This window comes from Montipora capricornis, chromosome 1, assembly GCF_036669925.1.
Source record: "Montipora capricornis isolate CH-2021 chromosome 1, ASM3666992v2, whole genome shotgun sequence".
NCBI classification, from domain to species: Eukaryota; Metazoa; Cnidaria; class Anthozoa; order Scleractinia; family Acroporidae; genus Montipora; species Montipora capricornis.
In genome coordinates this window covers 46,796,733-46,809,232 of record NC_090883.1, presented here as the reverse complement: position 1 = coordinate 46,809,232, position 12,500 = coordinate 46,796,733, and the positions used below count along the sequence as shown (strand labels likewise).

The 12,500-nt window shown below is 42.4% G+C and overlaps 1 protein-coding gene across 3 annotated transcripts in view; it reads right to left on the bottom strand.

The window, feature by feature from the left end:
• The window catches only part of LOC138046465 (F-box/LRR-repeat protein 4-like), a 32,299-nt gene that overhangs the window by 329 nt on the left and 19,470 nt on the right, over positions 1–12,500 (bottom strand). For 2 of the 3 annotated variants that reach the window (XM_068893103.1, XM_068893098.1), the window contains 6 exons: positions 10,431–10,575; positions 7,021–7,113; positions 4,905–5,012; positions 3,219–3,302; positions 2,295–2,399; positions 1–711 (listed from right to left, as the gene is read on the bottom strand). The exon at positions 1–711 is cut by the window's left edge and continues 329 nt beyond it. In XM_068893103.1, the coding sequence (XP_068749204.1) occupies positions 567–711; positions 2,295–2,399; positions 3,219–3,302; positions 4,905–5,012; positions 7,021–7,113; positions 10,431–10,575 (680 nt within the window). In that variant the 3' untranslated portion in view covers positions 1–566. Of the gene's footprint in view, positions 712–2,294; positions 2,400–3,218; positions 3,303–4,157; positions 4,376–4,904; positions 5,013–7,020; positions 7,114–10,430; positions 10,576–12,500 lie in introns of those variants that run through there. The other variant, XR_011131730.1, reaches the window with a different exon arrangement.

The window sequence follows — 12,500 nt, the reverse complement described above, 5'->3', positions numbered from 1 at the left end:
TACACTGTCACGTTGCCTCTCTTCATGAGTCCTTGCAATTCGTTGCAGGAGGGTAAACTTGCGATGGACAGCCATCCCATCCAGGGGAGTAGTTACACTCCAAAGTGCTTAATGCGACGGAAACCGGGAAAAGCTCAAGTTGTCTTGGAAACTATTTTGGTCATATCAAGCTGTTGTTTTGCAGAGGAGGAGAAAGAAATATCAAAATACACGCCGCACGCGTCCAGCACTTCTACTTTATTACTCTTCAACACTCTCATATCCGGAAGAGATTCCTTTCTTTCGTATTTTGTGGCAATACCTTCGATAACAGACCAAAGTGGCTAACTCAATTTTGTACCCAATTCAAACCTTTTGGGAAATAAAAACGTCTCGTTCCAGCTATTTCCATATCATTTTTAACAACGTGAATGTTACATTAGAATGCAAATACAGTCAATACACAAAGCATCTTAACCCCGAGAGATTTGAATTGGGTACAACATTGAGTTAGCCGATTTGGTCTATTGGTTTCACCGTTGCAAAAGCTTCCTAAAATCGCTTACAAATGTAAACTACAAGGAGAATTACAATGGATCTTCATTCACCACAAAACTCTTTTTCAAAGAAACATTAGGATACATGGCCTGCAAGTTCCTAATAAATTCAGTTGAGAGTTGCGAGCAGAAGGATACGTCGAGGAACTGTAATTTCTTGCACTGCCTCAACAATCTGGTGAAAACAACACAAGAAAAAAAAAAACGAGAACAAGCGGTTTTCATTGCGTACCGAAAACACATAACCATGCATAGGCTTCTGGCAAAGTAAATTCTAGATCTGGGCCCGGTTGTTCGAAAGCCGATTAACTTAATCCAGGATTAGCGAAACTCCTGTTTCTTGTTTTCAACTTTTTAGTGAAAGTTTCTTTTGCTTATTTTTGTTTTTCAGGATTAAATTCTTCTAATGTAAAGTTTTGCCAAATATCAGCGTTGAACAGCATTTGGGAGTAGAAAAATAAACTGCTTGGTTAATTTTTAATCCGGGATTAGCGTTAATCGGCTTTTGAACAACCGGGCCCTGGTCACTACGGAACTTAAACAATGACTACAACGGGAACGAAACACGCTCAAAATCCACTTATTTCATGAGCAAAAACCGATAGAAATGCACGCTTTGCACGTTTTACACGTGGGTTTGACATTTTAGTCATAGATTTGTTGACCGTCCTGAGCAACGAGACGATATTATTTCGACATGTCCTCTTCCCAATCGAGCAAGGCCCTCTGGCCATATCAAAAGGGTTTGCATATTCGCGAAGTGATTAAATAAAGCGGATTTCCGTTTTGAGTTGACGACCTCGTTGCTGTGGGCGCCGTTGCCGTTGCCATAGTGATTAAAGAGATTAGGGAGTTTAAGAAACCACGACGGCTATGGGGACGAAAACGTGGGTTAAGTTTGTACTGCAGTTTTCCTCTACCCTAAAAAAACCCAACATTTAATTTGATTTGATTTGCGTTAATTTGTTGATTTCAGTTTACAGTGTCCCCAATTAGTACTACAGTGGTAGAAGGCTAGACACTTGAATAAAGTTCCTTTCCTTTTCTTCATACTTTTATGAAAAGCAGCGACTTCAGTGTCATTTTGCCGTCTGCCGCTTCATATAAACGAGATCCTTAATCTCTCCATTGTTTGAGTTCCTAATCACGTGAAGCAGACATCAAAAGAACCAATGAAAGGAAACTACACTTGCAGGTGTTGCAGCCGCCGGCACTAAGCGCGGGAAAATGCATGGGAACCAATCTCGATTGGTTGTCGTATACGACTACTATTGGCTGCGAAAAAGAGCGCCAAAATAAAAGACAGTCTCAGGCCTAGCACAAACCACTGTTGGCCAATGTTTGGACGCGTCTATTCTTTATTTCCATATATGGTGATTCGAGATAAAATGGTGTTTTCAAACCTGGCTCTCACTTGCGACTTATGAAAACGCATAAGAGACAAACGCGAACTCAGAAGCCTCGGTTGACTGTTCTTTATAATAAATAATTTATTACTTATATAGCGCAAAATACATGTGGATATGATCTAATGCGCTAGTACCTTACTTACGACAAGTGAGGAACAGCCTTTCAGCTGAATTGCTGTACTTTAATTGGGGAGGCCACAAATCATCTCATATCAAAGATGATGGAGGGGTTAGTTCAACCCAAGTGCTGAGGTAAATGCGGGCCGGGACTGAATCCATCCCGGAACACATCGAAGGAGGCTCTCCCCAATGAGAGAGCGTTGCTCTCGGACACACTCCTCGGTGTTACCTTGTTATTGAGTTCGAATGAATCAAACCGGTTCCCAGTACGTCTACTTGCTCGATATCAGGACAATGGTCCGTTATTGCTCCAATGACGTCATCGTTGATACACCTGGAATATTAGACATTAAAAAAAAGGACAGAGATCAATATGCACACACCACAAATTGCGAGAATACCGCTACTTGTTTGCGCGTGCGTCCGCGTATGCTGGCCGCTTCTTCCTTGGGGCCTTCCTTGACAATTAACAACGATTCACTGAAGTGGAGGTGGCTAGTGGTGGATATTTATCGAGCCACGAAACCTCTAGCCGACAACGACATCGACACTTAGGTGAATAGTTGCTTAGTATATACTAAAACAGTGAGATAACGCAGCACAAAAAGGTCATTTAAACTCATTTATTCCTGCAACGATTACAATATATTCACTAACACAAATTCCGTACTGTGAACAGTAGAGAAACTTGTTCTATCACCAAGAGATTTATTTCTCGGCGTTGACTCGGGGATACTCGGAAAAAATCCGAGTGCTTTTTCGTAGGAGTCGAACCTACGACCTCCTGATCGCTAGTTCGGATGTTCTACCTCTGAGATATAGGAGACTCGTCAGTGGTGACTCGGGGATACTCGGAAAAAATCCGAGTGCTTTTTCGTAGGAGTCGAACCTACGACCTCCTGATCACCACTAGTTCAAGGTCGCAATTCCTCTTTTTTGTCATATGGTTGGTTTGCACTCACGTGATGAAAAGCCACGTTTTTCAGCGAAAACAAAAGAAAACATTTGCCTAACAATATAGTCCAATTTCCGGAGGAGTGGGTCGGGACACCAACATGGCCGCCGTTTCTTTGTTTGGAGACACCAACATGGCGACGGTGACGTCATGTGAAAACCAAACACGAGCTTTTGTCGGAATAAGGGCTTTCTTTACCTAATAGCTGTTACAAATAGTTTCCTCAACTTCTTACACTTGGACGCCAAATAGGCCACACAAGCAGGAGAAGCCACGCTTATGCTGAAAAGGAAAATGGACTGTATCACTGTAGTGAATGTAACTAAATGTACAAATGCAACATTAATTTCTGAAACAAATGAAGACTTTACTTTGGCAAACCACAAACTTCCCAGACAACGACATGAGTCGAAGACAACTTAAAGCAGCTTTTTGTAGCTGTGAACTAGCGCGGTATAAACCACTCTCGTCCCCAGAGCTGTTCTTTGTGCTGACCAAAAAAAAGCGCTCTGAGGTCTGGGGACGGGAATGGATACGAAGGAGAGCGAACCAGTCGCATTCCGCACATCTGAGAATGTGGCGCCAGATTTAAAAGCAATTCCCCAAGCGTAGTTAAGCAAAGCCAAAAAAATCTCTCTCGACGAAGAACCGACTTAAAACCACTCTAAATATCAGAGAATACTTGGACTTCTCCTTAGCGGGTTTTAAAGTTTTGTTTTCGGGAACCACTAAGCCTCTCAAGTAAACGCACTTTTTAGTCAAAGAACATTTTACCCAACAGAATCCTCAGTAAAGCATTTGTGATTTCGAGGTGTTGCAACTGAGCAGAAAATAAAAAAAACTGACGTTATTAAAAACTGAACTACGGATATCTGATTTCCAGCAATAAAGCGAGCTGAAAACATTTTTGCAGCTCTGAGAAAAAATGGCCGACAAAAGCCGTTTTAGACCGGAATTGACCGAGGCAGAAATCGATGCTGTACTCAACAATACTACACCCGGGAAGACCATGGAAAACAATTATTCTACTCGGGCTTGTTGGGATATAAAATGACTATCTATCACTTTCATATCCAGCGTGCCCTCGTAGAATATTTGTTAATCATTTTCTGCTCGGTATGATACCCGAAAACTAACCGGTTGGCTCAGTTGGTTAAGCATTGGACCACTGTGCAGGGGAGGTCACGGGATCAAAACTCTGGCCGGACCAACTCTCGGAGTCTTTAAAAAACTGAGGACAAAGTGCTGCCTTCCTAGGGACATCTGTAAATGATTAGACTCTCTCATGGCTAATCTTCTCGGATAAGGAAGAGAAACCGTAGGCCCCGTCTCACAACCCTTCAATGTTCATAAACCTGTGGGACGTAAAAGAACCCACACACTATTCGCAAAGAGCAGGGTATGGAGTTCCCTGTGTTGTGGTCTGCCCCCGTGGTGTATCATGGTCGGGAAGGTAAACGCTCGGAGATACTAGCTACACCAAGCTACTCTAAAATCCGAGGGTAAACAAAGATATGAAATGAATGAACAAAAGACTTCCAGAAAAAAGAAATGTCAAAAACTGCAATAAATGTGGCTTATTTAGAGCGAGTTTCAATCAAGTGTCGTAAAACCAAACCCAAAGTAATTAGTTTGGCCAATCAAAAAAAACGGAGACAATCCAGTAAACCAATCAAAACACGAAGAAATTACACGTAGCCGACACAAAGCGCGGGAAAATGTGCACGCGCGAGCCACGATTGGTGCTGGTTTCACTTCTGATTGGTTGAAAAGATGGCGGGAGAACTTTGAACCAATCACTGAGTGAAGTAATGTAAAACCAAAGCAATTCGCTAATTACTTTCGACAGTCAATTGAAAACCGCTCTATCAACCAAAAACTCACCACCAACCGATATCCAGTTCTTGCAACAAAACGCAGCCGTCAGCCAAACAGACAATCCCCTCAGCAGTTAGTCCCTTGTTCCGCCATAAATCTAACGAGACGAGACTCCTAAACAGAAGTGAACATAGCTAATTTGTTGAATAGAGATGCTGATGGACGTTATTTAAATGTCTAGTGTTACAGAGTGTTTTCACGTGATGTCACGGCGGCCATCTTGGTGTAACTTAACAATGGAAGGGCGACCACGTTGGTGTACCCAACTAACCCTCCGGGAATTGAGCTTTATTATCATTGAAACGTTTCCTTTTGTTTCGGTGGAGAAACAAGGTTCCTGACCACGTGAATGAAAACACTCTATAGCGGAGGGGCCTTAATTTGGGACACTGAAGATAGAAATCATTGGTTGGATTTTGAGGAGAGAGGAAAACCGGAGTACCCCGAAAAAACCTTTCGGAGCAGAGTAGAGAACCAACAAACGTACCCTACACACGAGGAGTCTGGGAATCGAACCCAGGCCACATCGGAGGGAAGCGAGTGCCTTCACCACTGCGCCAGCCCTGCTCATAATTCGCCCTTGTCATACGGCGGCCATATTGTCCCGGGAGACCAAAAAAGCTTTGTTTTACCACGCCAAGCCTCACCCACATGTTTTCCACTGCGAGGCTTGGGGTGGTAAAACAAAGCTTTTTCGGTCTCCCTGGTCAATATGGCCGCCGTGTGACAAGGGTGAATGGTTTTAACCGAACAATAGATCTCGGTAGTGGGAAAAACTAAAGCAATCCGCATTCTCAAACGCTTTCTTGATGATGAGGCCTGCAAGCCCGAAAAAGCTAACATTGGCTGACACGCCGTGGATGATCAGATATCTCCAGAAATCCATGTATAAATAGGCGCACGACGACCGTCACGCCATGTCTCCTTGGTCTGATCTTCTCCCAAACTTCAACATCACTCGCGTCTGGGAATTATACAGAATTCCTTAAACTCCGGCCCTTCGGGTAAAGATAAACGGCTGTATTTACCCCAGGCTAAAAGCTAACGCAAAGGAAAACACCGGTTCCCGTTTGACTAGCGAAGTGAAAAGTTCTGTTGGATGGGCTTTACACCTGAATGGGTGACCGTCCGAGAACAACCCGAGAAGTACACTCTGGGGAATCACGCAGGCGCATTGGTCATGAGCCATGCCTAACACGTCTGCGATCAGTTGTATTTGGCTCTCAGCCTGACTCGAGGGTTTTTCTCCGGTTTTCCTCATCTTTACTGGCCCTGAAAAGCCCTACGGGGAGCGGCCAAATAAGAATATATAGATTTAGTATCACCCAACGAGTGGACTAATGCAAATGCTGCATTTTGATTGGGTACGCTACTAGAGGACTATTAGTAATAGTCCTCGAGTAGCGAAAAGCGTGAAGCTTTCTTTTGTTTTATTCCCAAATAAACATATTTTCAACTCGCATTTGCTAACTTTATTATTGGCTTTTCTGTCCGACTAGTTGGGTGATACTAAAACAATTAGACCCTTCGCCCTCAAGAGCCTCGCCTCAAGGGCCTCGGCTTCGCCTCATGGGCTATTGACCCGTAGCCCTTGCGGGCTACGGGTTTAATTGTTAAATACATGGCTGTGCGCATGCATTATAGGTACCATGCAGGTCGCCGGAAAGGTGTTGAGTGTGCACAATGCTGTCCCGTTGTCTGGTGTAAAAAAAGTTAACCAAAGTGCGATATCAGATGCATCTAGTCCCATCCTCCCCGACTGTTGCCTCAGTCGGACCTTTAAAAACAAAGATGGCGTCTTTTTGGGAAGGTTTTCCCGAATTAAAAAATTCACAAAATTGAAGACTTGACCAAATCCAAAAATTCCTTCAAAGACGTAGTCTGGAAAGTGCGAAAATTTATTTTGAAGCCACAAAAAAGGTTTAGGGGTATGTTGCACTTTAAACAGGATGATTCAAACCAAAAAAGGAATACATGAAACGTTTACGCTTTAGAGACAACTTGTGATACATTTTGACGTGTACACAAAGCACCATGAATCTCCTTATGGGCAGCGACGACGGTGATGATATCGATATCAACGAATGCTATCGAAAGAAGACGTAACACACTTAACCTTCACCTGCAGTAAACACTCAGTGACTGCATCAGTCGATCACCTTCGAGAACAGCAGTACAACCGCCTAAATTCAGGTGTTGGAGACCTTTCATTGAACTGGAGAGAAAACAAAAAAACTTCTTGTAAGTATGGTGAAGCGAAGAAGAGGGACCATCTTTAGCCATGCCTAACCGACGCGGTCCAAACTTGTTTTGGTTCGCGCATATGCTTTTACAGGAGCCCGTGAGTAAGAGCTTCCCTCTCCCAAGCAAGCCCTATGAGTCAACCTCTGCGCGTATCTTTCTATTTTTAGGACGCCACGAGTTCTTCGGCTTTGCACGCACTGTTTAGAATGACCAATCAGAATAAAGTTATTCCCAAACGAAGCCAAAAATAGCAAAAACAAATTGATGTAAATACGAGTATCCTGCTGAAGGGTTGGTTCTAAAAAGAGAAAGATACGCGCAAAGGTTGACTCAAGGATATAGTGCATAGGGGGGCTCCTAGTCATGGGTACCCGTGGCTTTTGCAGCTTCCCTCAGTATACTTGCCATCCAACCTTTCACGTTTCACGGAGTAAAGCTCGTGACCTAAGTTTCGCGTGACCCACGGCAACTTGGAATGGTCAGAATGGACTAGGTTAAATCAACTTAATTGCGAGTATTTAGTCAATAAAAACAAGAAACAAAAACTCAGAGTATTTTAAAACATTGTTCGTAGAAAAAGGCAGAGTATAAAATGAAAATCCTTACTTGTCAAATTTTACGAGTTTCGATAAAGCTGCCGGTTTTGTGAATTACTTTACTTTTAAAGCATGGAACCGAAAGTTATAGGGAGTTTAAGAAGCTACGACGGTTTCGGCAACCAAAACACCACAAAACAATACCATTGGTTAAAAAAGGAAATGAGATCGTGCTGCACGTGCGGCACGCATTTTAGCAAACGCTTGCGGTATTCGGCATAACAGCGACGTGACATCACCAAATTCGGAAGATATCTGTTTACAAACATTGCTCTTGTTATTCAAATATGCCAACCACAGGAACAAAAGAACCTTTGTTTCGACAGCCAATGAGGCTCTGGTTGGCACATTAATGACAATATTTTCAGCATGAAAACGCTTGTACCCAATTTGTTTTCAGGACACTTCGCCCACAACATATGTCCAGAACGAGATGGAATAAAAAGTTATATTTTGAGGTGACGCTTTAGTCAGCGTCGCCCTCGTAGATCTTAAATATACTGTCTCTTCCAGCAATTTGTTATCAATTCTCTAAATTTAGAGCGGTTATCAATTGAGTATCGAAAATAATTAGCGAATTACTTTGGTTCTGCATTACTTTGCTCAGTGATTGGCTCAAAGTTCTCGCGCCACTTTTTCAACCAATCAGAAGCGAAGTCAAAACCAATCGTGGCTCGCGCGTGCACATTTTCCCGCGCTTTGTGTCGGCTGCGTGTAATTACTTCGAGTTTTGATTGGTTTACTGGATTGTCTCCGTCCTTTTTGATCGGCCAAAGTAATTACTTTGGTTTTGGTTTTACGATACTCATTTGAAAACCGCTCTAGTTTAGTAGTTTAAATTTAGTTTTGTGTGTTCAAGTGTGCTGTCGTATGTGCTTTTGTCTTTAGTACCCGACCTAAATAAGATTGTATGTAAACAACTAAGGATGGTTGTCCAGCATCTAATTAGCCCATTATGGTTATTTTAGGACTGTCATGTACTCTTATTTATTTTATCAACACTAATCTTGTAAAATGCACTTCTTTTAATTTGGGTACGAAATTTGTTGTTGTTTAAAGCGGCCTTCACACGGCAAACTTAAGTTTGGAAATTCGTGTTGGCAAACTCAAGTTGGTGTGTGTGAAAGATACAACAACAGTTGTCAAACATGTTGGCAAACTATTGGCAAGAATAGAGACAAGTTCTATTTGTCGCCAACCGTTTGCCAACGTGTTTGCCGACTGTTTTTGTGCCGTTCACACACATCAACTTGAGTTTGCCGAGTGAAGGCCGCTTAAGTCCCAAATGTTCTTCTCACATGCACTGTTTATCATCTGGTCCTTCCATTGTGCATGTGCCTCTATACATTGATGAGCCACCATGTAATCAAATATCAAATTGACTGTTATGAACAGTTTGTTGTGCGAACATGACCGCGTTTAAAGGCCGCAACATCATAACCACGGGAGGACATGTAAAAACGCTGAAACGATCAAAAAGGTTCTCTTGCTTTTATATAATTTTGTTTTGTGTATGTTCAAGATTGACAATGATTTGTTTTCTTTTATTCACGACAGGCATAAGTTATCCACCGAAAATGAGCCCTCCCTTCCGGCAGGTACAAAACACAGGTTACAGGTTACAAGTCATAGGTCATTGTTTTACATTCATTAAAGCTAACCTTAGGCCTAAACAAAGTTAATAGGCCTAATATTAGCATCGGCGAACGGTTAGGGTTGTTTTTGTATTGGTAAAACAATGACCTGTGAAATTTGACCCGTGTTTTATACCTGCTCCCCTCCCTTCTGTAAGAATATTCACAAAAGCCCTTCTCAAGAGACCAAATCCACTAAGTCGGCAGAGGCTTTGGAGGTGTAGAGTCAAGAGTTTGCTTGTCTGTTTCCGTGCACGAGCCCGCCTTAAACACAAGTCGCACTGTAGAAGGGGTCGCTTCAATCTGTGATGTTGTTCAAATACATTCAAGCACGACTGCTAATCCAAGATGGCGACCAACAAACAGCAACACTGAGACGGGTTCCCTAAAAGATATTTCTGGGGCGAGAAAAGTGACTGGGGATTTAAAGAAAGAACGACTGCTAACGGACATATTGCAGTTAGAAGCACTTCTATTGCACAAATTATCACAGAGCTCTGTATGCATTCATCCATGGTTGATTGACAAATCAACCGCAGGTGCACAAGGCACCACGCCTTTTTAAGCCCCGAGCAAACAGAGAGACTAGGACGCAACATTGTTGGCCAACAACTCCCAACATTGTTGGGTGTTGCATGTGGCGTTCGTTTGCACACCCTAATTAGTTGGGAGTTGTTCCACGAAGTTTGAAACTGATCGAACTTTCGAGCCAACAACTCCCAAGATTTCTTTCGTTCCGTGATCGTCGAAGCGTAGTGGAACAATGTTGGATCCGTTGTTGGCACAGCTCTTCCAACATTGTTGGGGACACAAAGGCGCATTACATATGGTCTGCATGGAGATAGCAACGCATTAACATGTTGAAAACAAGACGGCAGCCAAATTTTGTAAGTTTAAAAGAGTCTTATGGATCGTATCCTTCCCATAATACGCTGCACGTGCTTACATTGTTGGGAATTGTTGCGTCCATCTGCACGGCTACTACGTGGTGTAAGCCTCGCACAAAACGACGTTAGGAAAGACGCTGTAAAATGAGTGTGTAAAAAACATGTACCTACTGAATAAACGCATCCAGTTCGTCATCTGTCACTTGACTGACTCGATAGAGGTTGATCCTTTTTAATTCCTTCAAAGCTTCAAGCCTTGCCAACCAACCTTGGGTTAAAAACTTTGATCTTTGACTGCAAGACTGAAGGTCGAGTTCTGTATATCCATGCGCAAAGAGATACACAAAAAGTAAGGAAGTAAAGAAATGATTTAAAATCATGTATACATGCGTATCTCCACTTTCCAAGTTAAAAGGGCCGTGTCACGAGATTTAGCCAACTTCAGCGACTGGGAACTGACAACCAATCGAGCGGAACGTAAAAACGAAAAATTTCATTGAATCATAATTCATATAGAAGAACTGGTTATGAAACCCCGAAAGCAAGAACAGTTCTGTTGCACTTCATGTTAATTTGACCTAGACCTCCTTGCACAATCGTTTGTCCTCGGTTCACAACTGAGTTTGAATGAATTAATCGAAGCTTTTGACTGCCTGTCTTTTAGAAAAAAGGGTGTGGTTTATGCATGGTCCGGGCCAGAACAGCGAGCAAAAACATAAAAGAAAGAAACGTGTCGAGTTTCAAAACCATCTCCAGATATTAACTACGATTGAATAAAACAGCAAATACAAAAGGAGACAGGCATGGGTAAAATTGAAAAAGATTAAAAGTTTTTGAAAGCGGTTCAGCCTAACAATTTTTCAAAGTTTAACCCCGTTGTTTTTAAGTTAAATCATGTACGCTAAACTGATATTTTCTGTCAAGAAGCTTTGATTTGTGTCGTTTAAAAGTAAATTCTATATTAACGTTACGTTGCATAGCGAAGAAGGGCGAATAATTGGCAAAAACACAAAATGAACTGCACTACCGTGACAGAGCCCCTTTACCCTCAAAGCTCTCCGCCTGCTTTTTAAAGAGAGAATAAAGCCCCGTACACACGAGCAATCTTTGTGCGAAATGTTGTATTTGCTCGTGTAGACGAGGAAATGTGGCCAATTTTTATGCGACAAATGTATTTTCTTAAAAGCTGGCGTGTTAACTATTACATGATAAATAAATGTTGTCAAATACGAAAAATTGCTTGTGTAGACTACTCTTCCAATTCCTGCCTTTGGAAAACTACCAGGCAACCTCGACTTGTTTATACGTTATCTCCGCTGTCCAAAGGTATTGCTGACCCACTCAACTGCGGATTGTCCACAATTATTTGTTGTGCTATCGACACGATCAAATGTATTTGCCCCATGAAAATTGCTCGTGTAGACGGGGCGTTAATCTCTCTATTACTGAGTAATCATCTCTCCCAAACCAAAGAGATTACTTTCACCAATTCACTACTTGCACAAATCCCATCATACACCTCTTTGATCCACCTAAAATTTGCATAGGCATTATTTTCGATTTCTCTCGGGGCATCTTCATGTTCTAGGAGAAATCGCAAATAACGATTATGCAAAATTTTTGGAGACTAAAAGAGGTGTAAAATTGACACTAAAGTTTGACAGTTACTTGTGAAAATACATTGTTCGTGGTTAGTCTTACGAAGCTCGTTTCATCCCGACCAAGGGACTCATCAGAGACCTTTCTGCTTGGCAAACTCGTTGGGCATCACGCCCAAAAGTGCCGTTCGCTAACAAAATGATGACAGCAATCTCGCCTTATATCTCATAAGGATTCTAGACCAGCAATCTCGCCTTATATCTCATAAGGATTCCAGACCGCGCAAATTCACGAGTGAAAAATTGGCAATAAAGTTGACAGTTACTTGTGAAAACACATTGTTCGTGGTTAGTCTTACGACGCTCGTTTCATCCCGACCAAGGGACTCATCAGAGACCTTTCTGCTTGGCAAACTCGTTGGGCATCACGCCCAAAAGTGCCGTTCGCTAACAAAATGATGACAGCAATCTCGCCTTATATCTCATAAGGATTCTAGACCGCGCAAATTCACGAGTGAAAATTTGACAATAAAGTTGACAGTTACTTGTGAATGTGCGCGGTCTGGAATCCTTGCGAGATATAAGGCGAGATTGCTGTCATCATTTTGTTAGCGAACGGGACTTTGGGCGCGATGCCCAACGA